The 17084-nt window shown below is 35.0% G+C and overlaps 1 protein-coding gene and 1 long non-coding RNA gene across 2 annotated transcripts in view; one reads left to right on the forward strand and one right to left on the reverse strand.

Moving 5' to 3' along the window:
• Positions 1-27: 27 nt before the first annotated feature.
• On the forward strand, positions 28-10814 carry LOC148155384 (uncharacterized). The gene is made up of 3 exons (XR_015765443.1): positions 28-257; positions 8391-8506; positions 10675-10814. It is a non-coding gene; the product is annotated as an uncharacterized LOC148155384 (long non-coding RNA).
• Positions 6171-17084, reverse strand: part of rhoq (ras homolog family member Q) — a 27447-nt gene continuing 16533 nt past the window's right edge. Inside the window, exons 3-5 of the mRNA XM_014975638.2 lie at positions 15672-15836; positions 12108-12203; positions 6171-10859 (exon numbers count right to left, since the gene is read on the reverse strand). Of these exons, the coding sequence (XP_014831124.1) occupies positions 10698-10859; positions 12108-12203; positions 15672-15836 (423 nt within the window). The 3' untranslated portion in view covers positions 6171-10697. The remainder of the gene's footprint in view (positions 10860-12107; positions 12204-15671; positions 15837-17084) is intronic.

Below are 17084 nucleotides of genomic sequence, written 5' to 3' on the forward strand. Positions count from 1 at the left end.
CAGCGGCTCGGGCCAATGGAGGGCCGCGCTGGGGTGACTACTTCCTCCGGAGCACAAGGATAGGGAATGCCCCGGCACCGGCTGGACTCAGGCGTGCCCGGCCACCAATGGGTGCGAGGCGGGGGAGGAAGCTCTGCGCTGGCTGCTACTTGGAAACGTGGAGCGGCGAAGGGGATGCTGGTTCCTGCATATCCAGGCCAGGCCGAGGTTGATGCCAACAGGGGCGGTCCTAAGGCACTTTTACCAGGGGCCCCAAGGTGCGCCCAGGATTTTCAGTTCTGCTTTTATTTCTTTATTAATTTTTTTTTAATTTTTCAATTAATTTCACGGGGGCACAAAACAAAAGAATCAAATACATTTCAAAAAGTCAGTATTTAAAATGTGTATTTTGATATAGTTCTCTTAAAACAGGTTTTTCCAACTTTATACATCCTTTTTATTTGCCATTTTTGTATGTTTCTTATTTTTATGTATGAAATTAGGGCCAGACAATTTATTGGCGCTGATTTCCTTAATTTGGGGAAATCAGTGATCGACCAATCTTCCTGAATTTTGTAATCATATTATTTTATTAAATAAAAATAATTTCACCACAACAGCATTAATTTTGATAATAATGACGATAACAAAATTATTTTGTTGACAACCTTTTTTGCATGATGATAACGAGACAATGACAAAAATTGCGACGTGTCATTGATGACTAAGACATGATGAGATGTCTGCGAGTTTTTGTTGACGAGACGAAACTGGACGAACATTTTTTTGGATACTCTGCTGGACAGATAAAATATATGACATTTCAGGGTAATATAATTTTCAGACAGTCCAGGCTACCTGATTGACATATTCTGTTGTTGTTGAAAGCAAAGTCAGAAAAATAGACATTTGAGAAAAGTAAAATCTGTTTTTTTATGTATACATATTCAGACAATAATACTTGTAATTATACTCCTGTGAATGTGACCGCATCTAAAATACATCTATTTTATACAGCACTTCTGCAAAATCATCTTAAAGACCAGAAAATAAGTGATAATTGTTAATAAAATCTGAAAATTTCAGTCTGCCATGGTGAGGGCAGACTTTTGTTCACCCATGAGTGAACAAAAAAAACATTCAGTGTGCTTTATTCTTACCAGATTTTTTTTTTTTTAATTTTTTGCAACATTTTGCTGCAATAAGAATTTGGTTAAAAACTTGTGAGAAATACAAATAGGTGTCAAAAACTCTGATCAGTTACCTTGTGTGATGTCACCAGAGAGATGGAAGATGGTCGTTCATATCTATCTTATTTTGAGATTAATCTCAGAAATCTTCTAGAAAAACTGGACATTTGTGAGAAAAAAATTTCTAGAAAAAATTCAGAATTTTTTGATTAATCTCAGAAATTTTGTGGAAGAAACATGGAAATATCAGAGTTAGAGAAATTGAAAATTTTCTAGAAAAAAGATGAAAATTCAAAAGTCTAAAATTTTCCACTATAGAAACTCAGAAAATTTCTGAGATTAATCTGAAAAATTCAGAGTTTTTTTTGGGAGGAATTTACTATTTTTTTCTATCTTTAATTGTCCTAATACACCGTCATAGAAACAGTCCAAATCCATAAGGGTAGAAATACTTTAGTATTATTTAGTAGTTGAGCAGAGCCGAGGTAGAGAGCAGGAAAAACCTCCAGTGGTCAGAACAAATCAGCTTCCACATCTCACTAATACTGATCTGATTTGTGTGTATGAAAGAAAAGAAAAAGGAAATTGGATTAGCACTAATTTCTCCATCAGAAGTAATTTACACTATTTTAGTCTCAATGCAGATCTCTCTCTGGAAATGCTGTTACATTTCCAAATCATCCATCATAAAAGAATAACTCACCCGGTTGATGCAGAGGCAATGTTAGCAGCATTATGGTCTCACACTGTATTTATTTTTAAACTTTAATTGAGAAATGCATCTCTAAATGTATAATCATCAAACAACAAATGCTTCCAAGACACCTTAACTGACCCTCACCATCAGAAGGAGCAATCTAATAATCTTTAATCTATTGCAGCAAGCATCTAATCCACCTTCAAATAAATAAATTTAAAATAATTAGTGCTGTCAGCTAACATTTGTCCCTGTGTATTCACTTAGCATAGAAATACATCTGGATCCAGATCAGATGCAATTTGGATTAAAGATCTAAAATACGCTTTAGGTTCTATGTAACAGGGTTTTATTTTAGCAATGTTATAGATGTGAAGTTGGTAAGAATTGGTTTATTTATTCTTTAAATCAATTTTGTTTGGTCAAAAAGTTATTTTCTCCTCACATTGCTGCTCTTGACGGTTGGTGGTTACCATAGCAACCGGCAACTGACAGCTTGTCCCCATTTTCTATCGGTCATAACTGCGTTTTCTTTACAAGTATTACATTTTAACACATATTTTATTTATACACAGAATTTAGTGTGTAATTTTGCCATGTTTTGTATATGTTTTCAACTGTTAACATCATTAATGCTGTGAGTTTTAGCTGTGTTTAATTTTACAACCGTTAGCTGCTGTTAACTGATGTTAACCAACTACTTGATTTTTAGCTCTTGATGGAATCTGAACAGTGAGCCTGAGTGTGTCAGTTGTGAAGTCAGCCTACAGGACCTGAGACGGGTTACATATAGGTTTAAATATTGGAAATATATCTAATTTAAGCAAATAAATTACTAATAACTAATAACAAATAACTAACATTGTTCTTTCATAAATACCATTAGAAATAACTTGAATGATAGTTAGCTTGTTGACGCAGAGCTCCTAGAGGTCTGCTGTTGTAACAAAGCTCCTGTCGCCATCTTGTGGCTTTAGGATGGAAACATTTTCAGGTAAATTTTAATAGATAAAAGGAAATGCATTATACCGCAGACGGTGTGCGAAACTGGTTTTGGGACTTTACAAATCCCAAATCAGGATTGTCTTTGGACAAAAAACCAAGAAAATAACGTGGTTACTTGAATAAACCAAAGTGCAAAGGGATATCTGTTGAGAGAGGATATTTCAGCAGCCATTTTGTAATAAGTAAGGGTTCTAAAGTCCATATTGTTCAGCAGGAATACAGAACCGCTTAATACAAAAGTGATGCGATGTAAAACTACTATGGATGTTCTCTTTATTTTGTACTCTATGATCTTATCTCCTGTCACAGGGGATTTTAATATTTACACTCCTCTTATTGCAGCCGCCAGGGTTTATTACAAGAGGAAAGTCTCAAGGTGCTCCGAGGTAATATGTAGAAAAGTAGCTGCCCTCTAAATCAAATGACTTGTTGTGTCCTCCTTGGCAGCAACAACTGCCATCAAGCATTTGCTATAAACTGCCAATAAGTTTCTAACCTCACTGGGGAATTTCAGTTCAGAGGAACGTTTTTTTTTTTTTTTACTTCAGTCACATTAGAGATTTTTCAAACATGAAAGTTCAGTTTAAGGTCATGCCATGTAAACTCGATTTGATTTTAAGTTTATACTGCAAAATCTTATGAAAAAGTATTTGTTCCATACTTCTAACAAGACATTTTTCCATGTTATACCTTAATTTATCTCCCAATGGAACAAGTTTCCTTAATCAAAATTAAAGAATTATTGACTTTATATCTGCTAAAATGTTACTTTTAAGTTAGTTTGTCTTATTTCAAGTATATTAAGATAGTTGTACTGGAAACTAGACCAAAATATGTGGTAAGACCTTATGTTTTTGTACTGTAGTCTTTGACTAGACCACTTCAAAAGCTTCCTGTTGGTTTTTCAGCCATTCAGAGGTTAAACTTGGCATGTTTTCTCATTTACATTTTTTATTTGTCATTATAGGGACAGTGCATATTAATAACAATTCTGTAACTGTGCCAGAGTTAGCCAGAAGACTATTTTTCATCTGCCTACACTGAAAAAAGAGAATGGAACTCCAACTTTAAAAAACTGAGTTAATTTGCTACATGTAATCAAATTATGTTTTTCATACTTAAATGACAATAATTCATATAAATAGCAAAAAAATAACAAAATCAGGCAAAAGAACATTTTTCAAAATTAGTTTCTTTCATTAAAAAAAACTTATGAAACTTAGAAACTGCAGGTGTGTGTCTGTGTCTGGTGAGTTTTTGGTTAAAATTCCAGTAAGAGTAGAAATACTTCATAATGAAGTTACTCAAGTAAAAGTAAAAAGTACAGCGTAGTGAGAAACTCCTAAAATTATTATTTTTTTTTTCATAAAAGTTACTACCCAACTTTGCTGCAGCGCCTAGGAAAAGGTCATACATAGCTGCACACACTTCTTATGCCTTGGGCCGGCTCTGGTTGAAAGGACAGAAAGTAAACACAGGAAAACTCAAAAGCACAAGTGATTGAAACTTTCCAAATGGTAGTTCTGAACTGTAAATAAACAAACATTACTAAATTAATCTGAGGAGTTGACAATGACCCTTCTTTAAATTTAAAAAACTAAAGTGTAAATGCAGGATATGTTTTTATTAGTTTCCTCTGATGCTTTTCAACAACCATAAACCTGGCTCTCACTTCTGCATGATACATGCAGGAATGTGGTCTGTAAAATTATATTCACAGATACTCTAACGCGGTACATGAGAGAACCGAGGTCAAAGTAATTACACTCCATCATCTGAGCTCCAATTATCTCATAAAGCCCACCTGTTAGGCTATAATTATCATTGTCATGGTAAACATCTAATCCTATTTTAGAGATCCTGCAAAATAGGAATAATAAACAGGTCGCCATCAGAAATATTTGACTATACCAAGCTGATGATAAGATCGTTTGAAACCTAAAAACAGGTGTGCAGTTTGAGTGTGTGGGTTGTAAAGAAAGCTCCAGCACTGAAACATCATATGCACACCGTGATACATGCACTCTGCCACAGCATATCACTCTTATATATCAATGTAGGAAGTGTTGAGTTTGAGGCAGATGGTGAAAGCAAGAATTTCGAAACAGGAGGCAAAGCGCTAACTGCTCACTGTCAGAGAAATGATGAAACTGCACTTATCACATGAACCTCAAGAACATCCACTTTTACATTGGAGCTGCATACACTGCAAAAACACAAACTTACCAAGTATTTTTGTCTGTTTTCTAGAGCAAATGTCTTTAAACACTTGAAATAAGAGGGTACTAACTCAGAAGTAGCTTTTCATTAACACATGGAGCTTGTTTAAGTCAATAATTCATTAATACTGATAAATAAAAGTACCAGTCTGACTGGCAGAGTTTTTTCACTTTTGTTTTAAGTGAAAGTAATACTTCTGTTTTTATCTAAAGTTGCGTTTCCATTGATCATATAATTGCACAACTGAAATTTTGAAAAACAATCTCACTTTATGAAAATACACCTATTTTGAAAAAGATCACGTTTTTTGATAAAATGTTTTTGCATAAGGATGAGACGGGGTTATTTTGGCTAGTATTACGCTAAATTAGTATAATTTCATGTAAATTTCACACAATTTGTGTAATTTTCAAAATTGCAATGGAAAAACATTTTGCATCACACAAGTCACATGATCAACGATTGGATGTTACTGCTGGCAGAAACGACAAACAAGACACCAGGAAGTGGTAGAACGATGATGGCGCTGGATGTTTTCTAATGGCTTATTGTGTGAACAGAGATATTTATGTGTGATTTTAATTGTGTTTCTTATTTAATGGAAACACCGTAAATGCAAAATTGTGTTTTTTCAACATTAGCAGAAAATCAAACTTTTGTGCACATTTGTAATGGACAGACAGGTAATGTTAAGGAATTGTTGACTTAGAACAAACTTCTATATTGTGCTAAAAAGTTACTTGTAGGTTAGTTTTGCCTTATTTCAAGTGTACTAAGATATTTGCACTGTAAACTAGACAAAAGTACGTGATCAAATTTTGTGTTTTTGCACAAAATTAGTGGCCAGTTAACTAAACCAAAACCAATGCACACATTGAAAAACATGCAAACTTCACCTATAAATATAGTAGCCCTTTTTAAATTTTTTATCAGTAAAACACCAATTAACTGCTGCCCACTTTGTCTTTTTATGAACAAGAAAATCTGCACTTCCAGGAATCATCACAGCAAAAGTTGTAATCACTCATTTCCTGCAGCTGATAGATCTTTTGGAGAATTAACCAAACCCAAAGCCAGACTGTTAACACAGGAAACATGTTTATTGAGAAAAGAGGAGCATCAATGGGAGAATGCATTGCTGGCTGTGGCACTTCGGTCCTTGATCCTGAGGAGGAGAGGGGGGACCTTCACATGACAAAAGCGAGCAAAACTGTCCGAGAGGCTCGGCCGCTCCTCGTGCAGTGATCAGCGCTGCTGACAGGACCGTTACGCAACACAGGCTGGGACAGAGAGAAGAAGCACCTTCAACGTTAAAGCTTTAGTTAATCATATGAAACAAAACAACAGGGAGAATTGGCACCTTTGAGAAATGTCTTTAAAAATGCAATAAAAATTAAATGCATTTTAAATAAAAAGGGACAAACATTTTGATATTTGGCTGGTCAAGAAAAAAAAAACCTTAAAGTTTCCACTAAAAGTTCACATTTTGTTTCTGCCTAAATTCTGTTGAATTGACTTTCCTAAACTGGATAGCACCAGCTATTCTTTTAAAGCATTAGTTTTCGATTACTATTTAAATCTTGTGACTTACAATTACACCAATAAAAAGCAAAAAACAAACAAACAAACAAATAACTGACAAAAACAAAATGGGATTACTGCTGTTAGAGAATATTCAGTCTTTTCAAATCAAAAACATAAAAATCAATGCGTTTTCTGGTAACTTGAATTCATTGAGGCCTGGATTTTATTCTCCAATGTTCTTTCACAGCAGCTGATAAATCAGTTTTTCCCGTTTAAACCCTATGTTTCTATGGTTGGTGGACTGATGCATCATGATCCTGAACAATGAGTTCATCGCCACCAAGCCTACTTTAGATTGATGGAATGAGAAAAGTGTCCAAATTCATGGAAATGTGTGTTATTTTCTTTGTGCAGTTGTCTTTACAAGTTTTATGATGGTGGCACCAAACAAATAATGGCTTCCTCACTGAAATCTTCTTCTATTTGGTTGGATCCTTTTAAGGCTTCTGGAATACAGGGTTATTTTTGGCCAAAAGTCGGTAGCAGTTCCAGTTAGGCTCCTTCTCTATTGTGAGTTTTAAAACCAGAACCTTTTTGAATCCTTGTTGGTTGACAAGCTGAGCTTGACAAACTGCAACTGGACTCCTTTATGCCATTTCCAAATGAAATTAAGACAGGATAGTATCAATGAATGGTTGCAAATTTGTAAAATCTCATTTGTGTGAGAAAAACGACCTTACTCCACATGTAATACTCAGAACACGGCTTTCGTGCCCATTCTGTTTCCTATTTCTATTCTACCATTACAGAAATTCTAGCATTAGGAAGGATCCTCACAATTTGCTAATGTTTTCTAAATATTTGGGAGGTTTCTGCTCTTCCACCAACAGTTTCAATCTTGACGTGCAAGAGGAAATGTTTATATACGCAATTTGGAGGTGTGTTCACATCTCCCGAACTTGGAGAGCATACCAATCTCCATGTGCAAAGGAGGACAACATGTGTTGTTTGTTTCAGTTGATTCATGAGATGAGTTTTTTTTATTTAGCAAGAGCAATGCCATGACAGTATGTGAAGAGAAGCTGTGGCTACTTGTTGCAATTTCGGACTGGTGTGTGTAGCCACTGCACAAGCCCAAGACGGCCATTCCTTATTTAACCTAGAAGATCTAGTGAAGTTTGAGAACATTCTACTAAGTAAAACTAAAGACAGACCTCAAAGATTGATGTTTATCTTTTAGCCAGAAACAATTGTAACCTATAAGAACAAAGAAAGCGTTGTTTTTCCAAATCAAAGTGCTAACCAGTACTTATGCTAACCCTTATCTTTTAACTTATCTTGGTTATCATTGTTAATGTGATATTATGTATTGAAATATATCTTCATTTTATAGAGCCTTTTGACATCATAACTTTGTCAGCTACATTTTAAAACATACGGTAAATTAAGCTGAGTTGGTATTGATTAGCTAGCTAGCTATCATTTGGTGCTAACACAGCTAACATTAGCTTTGTCAGTTCTTTCAGTAAGCTAAGGCAAGGAGCTAAATTCTCTAAGTTTTTAGGTAAATACTAGTGAAACCCTGGTATTCATCCAAAGGTGGTGATTGTTTATCTTTGAAGCTAGCTCAATAATATATTAAATGTTACTGTATATATAGGTTTCTAAATGTTTAAACTGTAACTTATCAGCTTTTAAGGCAACCAAATTTCATTTTATTTGACATAGAACTGTTTTAATTAGTGTCTTTACTGTATTTGGTGACATTGTTGCAGGATTTGGGCGAAGTGAACCTCTGATTGTTCCTGCTGACATGGTGTGCTATTCCTGCTGTGCCTGACAGAACCGTGTGCATCTTGTGTGCTTCAGACAGCTGTTCCTGGGACAATGGGTATGTTGGAAAGCACAGGGAATGTGCATTGTTGTGCTGGGAAATGGAGCAGCAGCAGCTGTGCTTCATTGTTGTGCCGTAGACAGTATTGGGTCATAGTAGCCAGATGATTTTAAAAGGCATATATCATCGAATTTTAGAGGCAGAAAACCTAAAAATTATGAAAGAATGAAACAGAAAAAAATCACAATCAGCATTCTGATGTTTTCGAAAGTGGAGTAGTGATTTTGATACGCAATTTTCCCAAACAAATTATTTTTTGAGTAAACTAAAATTGGGAAATACTGAAACAGAGGATGGCTTTAGGATTCAAGGTCATCTATGCAGTAGTGTGGAAGTAAATAAGTAAAAAGAAGAGATTGCTTCTCACCCACAAAAAGTTCTGCCAGAAAACTTTTCACTCTGTGCTTCTAAAACTATTTAAATCTTAAATTTAAAGGATGATCCACAGTTCAGGGTTTTGGCTAGGACAGCTAGCTTTATTATCTTTATTACAACTTTATTCTTGTTTTTTCAAGTAATATTGACTTTATTCTTGTACGAGTTTGTTGTCATAAATTTATTACTTTATTCTGGTGAATTTGTTTTTTATGCAGCCCTAATACTCTGTTGTAATTCAAAACCTCCTACAGACTGTGTAAATCTCAGATTTCTTTTTCTATAAACAATCTTTCTGGATATTTAGAGGCAGAATTAGCTTTGTTAGCCATTAGCAATTGTTTTTTTTTATTTATTTTTGTCTGAGCCAAATGGAAAAGAATGTCTCATTATAGCCGTAGTCTGATTATATGTCAGTATTTTACCATTTCTACCTTGATTAGCATTAGCTTGAAGTGACATTTTAAGACAAAAAAAAATACAGTGTTGTAGGAAAACGTAACTACAGAAAGGTCCATAGAGTTTGAGTGGCATGAGAGACCTCAGAGTAACATTCTGACAGAGTGATTATATGGAGAAAAGTGAGACTTTCCTTAACCACGGTCTCACACAGCTGTTGGGAGAATCGTACTTATGCTTGCCTGCGAACAATAATAACACGGGTCTGAACCAGAGCAGAAATTATGGCTTTCTGGATGCCGAGTTATTGGCACAAGCAGAAATTTGAAACAGGATTAAATTACAGGCAGACTCGGCTTGAGACAGATCACCTTTAAATCCGTTTGTAGGGTGCTGGTTTGCTAAGTACTCAAGTTACAGTTTCTCTAAATTTCTTCTCCTGACTGGATAAATCGGTTGATAAATCTTAATTTGTTGAATTCAAACTTGAGCTTAAGACCTTGCCATCCCAACTATAATATGCTCACCTTTATTTTATGCTTCTAAACACAATTCTTGATGAAGAAGTATGTAAAATGTTTAAAAATTTTTTTTTTTTTTTAAATGAAAAAATGATGATATATGCCCTTTAATGAAAGGTGTGCATTCTTTGGGAAATATATGAGTTAGTCTACAATTTCTCTCTTTAAATTGATAAAAACATAGCAAGTTACTGCATGATAACAAAAAGTTATTTATCAGCTGATAAAATATGATCTTGATGATATTTGATTTAGTGATACAATCTTATAAACTCTACATAATATAGTTTCTAAAAATGGATAATAAACATTTTCATTTTCTTGTGAACTCCTCAGTTTCGTTCTATCTCAGAGTATTTTGGCATGCCACACTACAAAACAACCTTAAAAATAACATAGCTGTAGGTCCACAATTTGTCCGAATTTAAAGATTTGAAATTAAAAATGTAAAACTAAGTCTCCCGTGACAAAATGTCAAAGCTAAAAACTTATTCTCTTCCATCATTTTGGAGATAAACTTAAAAGTTATTTCCAAAAACAATAGAGATATTTATGAATTAAGCATTCATCTTAAAGCTGAAATGTAATTTTGTCTTTCCTGTGATGGCATACAGCGACAGAAACAAACAAAAAATTATTAAAATGGTTATAAAAGAAGGTACTTTTGAGGCAAAAGTCTTGTAGAAGAAGAGAATGATGGGTTTTGAGCTCCTTTGGTAAAAACGGCATTCTCAGTTCAGGAGAGGCTTCTGGTACTTCAAGAGTCCCAGTGCTAGCTGTTGTTTTGTCCCTCAATCCTCATGGTTTTTGTCTTTGCATTTTATCCATCTTTTGCCGTTAGTCCATGTTTGGTTTGTGGTCTTTCACTAGAAGGATCCGGAGGAGCCGCCACATCACGTGATCAAGCAGCAGTTGATGCAGCGGGGTCCCAGTCTTCTCTTCATGGATCCCTTCTTCCTCTTGGGAGCCAGAATGGCGATGATGGCCTCGTCGAACACCGTCTTCAGGCCCTTCTGGGTCAGCGCCGAGCACTCCACGTAGCAACACGCCCCGATCTGACATGGAAAACAGGAGAAACAATTTTACCATTTCTTAACAAATAAGAGCCTGTAGTAAAGGGAACACAGGGGTTTTCAAAGTGTGGCCCGGGGGCCATTTGTGGCCCTTGGACATATTTTTTGTGGCCTCCAACTGCAGATGGAGGCTTTTTATTTGTAATCAGGGTAAAATTATTACCAACATAAGTTTTGGTATGGAAAACATTAAGTTCAACACAAAGTATTTGTCTTTTTATAACCAAATAGAGAGTTTCTGATGGGTTTCTGAAGAAAGTGACCTAAATCCTATTTTTCCAACCCAGATTTCATCTGATCAATTGAGCCTGGAAGAATTTTAAAACTGGATGTCAATCTTTTCACACAGCAAATGTCCTTCTAACGTTGTTGATCTTCGATGAACAGAATCCCTTACGTACAAAAAACTAACAAATTGACAACTTTATTTGTTTGGTTTTCTTTGTTTTCTTGACTCACAAGTACTTTTGACTTGATAAAAGTTCTTGTTTTGACGCCTCTGACCTAAAATATGCAGCAGTCAGAAATTATTTTGTTTTTCTGTGGCTTTTAAAGGGGAAATATTATAAACAATATACATTTTGCATATTTTTATTCTTCCATTTGAGTCTCAACTGCTGGGAAGATTGCTATTAATGTATTTTAGGCAATAAAATGGAAATTTTCTTATTTAAAAAGGAAGTGAATTATTTGCATGTTTGCATCTTTTAATGTATTTTTAATATTGTTTAAATAAGTGGTTAAATAGAAATATGCCGAATGTGCCAAATTTGCATAATTTTAAACTCCTGCTTTGGTTGATTTAGTTTCTTCACACAGCATTTTCCATTTTGAATGTTTAATAACAACATTACTGGAATCCATTTTGCTGTTTAAACACTTGAAGTTAAATAAAAATGTCTTTTAGGCCAAATCAAAACACCTTATTTTGGAATCAGTTTTCCAGAAATGCATGGCGGTGTGAAGGAAGCTTCATAATAATTATCTTTTTTTTTATTTTTAAGAGGGTAATTTTTTGCAGACCACATTTAGGATTTATATCCTGCAGCCCTGAACTCTGCTGGACGTCCATACTGACCAGGAATGTTTTCCTGGACTCATTTTACAGCAAAGAATGCTCAAAAGTCACATTCCAGAAATTAAACTCGCATGTTAACATTCCTGCATCAAATCCACATGCAGTAAAACTGAACATAGCTGCTTCTCCTTCATCAGTTGATCAATACGAACCTCCTTGGCCAGTTTCTGTCCCTGCTCCGTAGCGATTGGCTTCTCCTTCATGTCGTTCAGTTTTGCAATCGTCTTGGGGTCATCACGAAGGTCAATCTGGAAAATATTAGCAGCCTTTTGTCTGAGGGAGCCAGTAAAACAAATATAATAAAATAGATTTAGCTCGACCTGAAACCAATTTATATGTTGTGCAAACAAAACGTCTGATTTCACATTTTTATCTACAACAGATGGAAGGTTTTTATTAAAGTGATTGTATTTTACTACTTTAGAATTTGAGAAATAATGCATAATTAGTCCTAACTTTAAATATTAATGATTGTTTTGAGTAGGCCTGTCACGATAACAAACTTTGCTGGACGATTAATCGTCCCACAAGTTATTGTGATAAACGATAATATTGTTTTAAGATTAATTTCAATATAATGCACGTTCTCAAAGATCGATAAACTTCAAATTATAACAAACTTTTATTATTGGAACTAGAAGACATTTTAAATATCCAAAATAAATAAACAAAACAACAGAAACAACAAATAGAATGAATTATGAAGTCTCTTTAAACAAAATTAATCATCAAAAAACTGTCTAGTTGACTCCAAAGCAGCAGACTGAAGGCTTTTGTCATCAAGTTTTTAGCAGAAAAAGAGAGAAAAGAGAAAAACAATAAATCATGCAAATGTAAATTATTGAGTTTGTTTTAAGTTATCATGTGATTAATTGATTTATTGCTTATTGCAAGAGGTCTAGTTTAGAGTCTAAAATGTAAAATTGTCATTTATACAATGACATGAATGCATGCTTGGATTAGAGCTGAAATGATTAATCAGATTAATCAAAATTACAAATATGAAGATTAAAAATAAATAAATAAAATACAATTGCATAACTACTAATTGCAGTAAGGACAAATGAAAACTATGGTAAGAAAATCAATAAAAAGATCATCCAAAAGTGCTAAAAAGCTACTTAAAATTAGGGCTGAAATGATTAATCATGATTAATCAATTACTGAAATAATTGTCAACAGAATTAGTAACCGATTAATTGCTAACTGCCAGACTAAAAAAGGATGTTTGGTGAAAGAATAATACATTAAGACCAGTAATTTAGTCAAAACTGTACAAAAATATGCATACATTTTACATGTAAGGTAAAAATTAAAAACTTTTGTCTGTAAATGTGTTCTACCCAGAAGTCCTCTAGTAGCATAGTCCAAGCTTCACTCAATTCTGTAAAAAAACATTTTAAAAATATTTTTAAAATCTCCTATTATTATAATCTCTAATTGTTAATTGATTAATCCAAACATATTCAACAAAAATATATTAGCGACCCTTTGAGTGCGTCAACAAAACAAGACGTGATTCAGTTTTCAAATTCTACAAAAAATAAGAAAATTAACAAAATCTCCTATACAGTATCTTTTACTGTCTAATTATTAATTTTTTAAAGATAATCAGCAGATCAGGCTTTCGCTGCATGGATGTTAAATCAAGCAGAACTTTTCACGTGTTGATGTTAGAAGGTGGATTGTTGTAACCAATAGGAAAATTCAACTGCAGTAGCCGCAGCTCAACCAAAGAGGGCAGCACTGAGGCGGTTTAAGGCCAATATTGGAGAATTAAACAAATTTACACAAACATGTCACAGAAACATAAAGATATCACCCTTAATGGCCAATTTAGATAGTTTATCTGCAAGAAAAAAAGTTTATTTGGAGTTTACTCTTTAAGTTGATTATTAATATGCTTAATTATTGATTTTTACCACTAATTCCTGTTTATTTTACTAATAATCCCTATCTGAAGTGCAATTATTTTTCAAACACAATAAAATAATTACCAGATTATTCCTCTTAAATGGTGTAACAGACATCTGTCGATGCAAATTAAAATAATTGATCCTCCAGATTGATTCTGTCAGCTTGAGAGTGATTGGTTTATAATCTGAGCATAATTTGATGCAGCACACTCAGGTTTATTTTGCAGAGTCAAAAAGCTTAACTCTGCAGATGAAACTGGGATTTCTCAATTCAAACATAATCATGCTCAGCTTCACTTCCTGATTCTGTGCAGCACTATTTCAGAGCCAGCCACGCGGTTCCTCTGTGTTTTAATCCACTGCAGCTCCTTTCACCTCCTCACCAGCGATAATAACCGTCTCCAATCAAAGCTTCCATCTGCTTTTCTTTTTTCCATCGTACATGTCGTAGCAGCCTGCGCACACAGCCGCAGAGCAGCAAACGAGTCATGATGGGGACTGATAAAAGAGCGCACATCAGCTGACACGACATAAATCAGACACCCACTCCGTCCTCCTCATCACCGCTGCACCGGCATTCGGTTGCCGGGGAACGCTGACCAACACGCCGGCTAACGATAAAAGATGTCCGTCTGTTGTTTTACTTTATGGAAAAATAAATCAAACATCATAGTTTTGTAAAAGACCAATAAAAGATCAATAAAACCACATTGCTGTAATTTACAGCAACAACAAAAAAAACTGCAGTGTTTGTGTAATCTGCATTTCTACAACAAACACATGGACAACTATTGATGCACGCAAAAACTCTTTATGCAATTTATGCAAACCCTCTTTGATGTGGGGGTTTGGAGTCAATCAATCTTTGTAGAGGACTTCAACACAACGAAGGCAGAACAAAATGTTAACATAGAAAAGAAAAAAAAAGCACAGGAGGCATTGAAAATAACTTAAAAAACAGAGTTAAGCGAGAAATAAACAGAAATTTAAAATTAACTTCAGTCTGAATAAACCTAACTGTGTTGATGACAGTGATAGAGAGACAAAAATACAAATATTAAAAACCAAAAATAAACAAAAATTGCATAAATTACTAATTACAATAAAGTTAAATGAAAACTATGTTAAGAAACTCCATGAAAAGTCAATATAAAACAGCTAAAAAAAACTACTAAAAATTTCATCTGAAACAATTAACCTGATTAATCATTACTGAAATAATCGCCAACTATATTAGTAATCGATTAATCATTGACTGAAGTACAGACTCAAAAAATGCCATTTGCTGAAAGAATAACACACTAAGAGCAGTAATTAAGCCAAAACTGTACAAAATAAATACATGCATTTTTCATTTAAGATAAAAAAAAATGTCTTTGATTCCCAAGATATTCTCCTCAAGTGACATTTTTAGCTTCACCCGGTACAAATTCTGTAAAAAAAATATCCTATTATCCACCTTGTTTCATCAAATTATTGATTAAAAAATATCAAACACTATTTCTAGCTGCAGATTCATCGTTTGCTGCCCCTGATTAATGTTCACTAAAGTACTGCTATGTTACTGCATGTTAGGGAATAACATTTTTATTTTCTCATTTAAAAAATTTAGTTATTTGCATCTTTTTAATACATTTCTAATATTACATAAAAAGGCTTAAGTGGTTGAATTAAAAATCTGCAGAATGTGACAATTTATTTTATCTGATTAATCATCAGAATAATCAATTACTAAAATAATCGTTAAATTAATTTATTTTAATAAAACTTGACCTCCTGGACAGGAAGAAAAACACTGACCTGGGTGCCAATCAGCAGGTAAGGAACGCTGGGTGCGTACTCCTGCAGCTCCGGCACCCATTCCTCACGCACATTTTGGAAACTGGCGGGGTTGACAACGGAGTAGCAGATGAGGAAGACATCCGTCATCGGATAGGACAAGGGCCTCAGGCGGTCATAGTCCTCCTGCAAAGACACAAAATGCAACGTCGCCCTTCAGGGACCAGGAACGTTTTGGTCGTTCATGTCAGTTCCTGAACATCAGATAGTAAACTGTTTCAGCAGCACCATGAGAAACTGACTAAAAGCCACAGTGACATCTTTGTGAATTTCCCATTTCCACCCTGAAAATGTCCGGTCCCAGAAAGCTGCTGTGTGTCAGATGTGCTGTACTCACTGAAAACTAAAAGCATTTTCACACCATATAGTTCTGCAGACTCTGTCTGATTGGGGACCAAAATGTAAACGTTTGTTATATTTTCAGCTGCTGTGGTTCCCTTTCACACTGCACTGAGTCAAACAAACCAAACTCTTTAAAGGACCTGTTCCCCTCCTTGTCTGTGGGGGCGCTGCACTCAGGACCAATGAAGGAAACAACACTGACGGCAACATCCTTCCACCACAAGTTGCAGTCAATGCTCCTCAAAAGGCAATCGATATTAATTGTGCTTTCTTTTCTTTTTATTAGCTTCCTTATGACCCTGTGACTGTACTGTTCCATTGCTGAATAACTTCAAATTGATCCATAGTCATCCATTATTACTTCCTAAAACGGTGTGCTGCTGTGTGACATTGATGTTCAGGCCAGAGAAAGACTTGAGGCTGGACTTGGACTGAGCATTCACAGAATTTTTAGAGGGACTTTAACTGACTTGTTCAGAGGGATGTTAAAGTTAGGGCTGCAACGATTCCTCGAATGATTGGAGTACCTTGATTATTAAAATTTCTCGGGGCCTTGAAGCTTCATTAAATTATGTTTTTTTATTTAGCACACTGTTTTCTAGCCAGGTGATTATTTATGTTGCGCATCGCCTCTGAGTTGTTGACGAAAGCTAAGTGCTAGCAGCATGGGGTGATATCATTAATTGACAATAATGTCCATGTTTTTATAATTTTTTGGGGGGCCAATAAGCATCGGTGATAAAAATCAGAGAATTTAAGTGTCCTTAACATCACTGCTGTGATGCCTGGAGTACGACAGCCTCCAGGCATCACAGGGAGCATCTGCCTGGTGGCCGGTCCAGAGTGAACGTGAAGTGTAGCTTTACAGACGAACGGAAAATAAATTTCATGTCATCTCGGTCGCAACAAATGGGTGTTGGAGCGCGCTGTGGCGGTACAAAGCTGTCAGATGTTTTTCTGTGTGTGATGAAGGAACCAAATCCTGTCGTCCACAAGGACACAAAAGCTATAAATGACGCCGCAAAGTGAGAA

Source organism: Poecilia mexicana, unplaced genomic scaffold (genome assembly GCF_051168715.1).
Source record: "Poecilia mexicana isolate PSO_F unplaced genomic scaffold, ASM5116871v1 scaffold_15, whole genome shotgun sequence".
Classification (NCBI taxonomy): domain Eukaryota; kingdom Metazoa; phylum Chordata; class Actinopteri; order Cyprinodontiformes; family Poeciliidae; genus Poecilia; species Poecilia mexicana.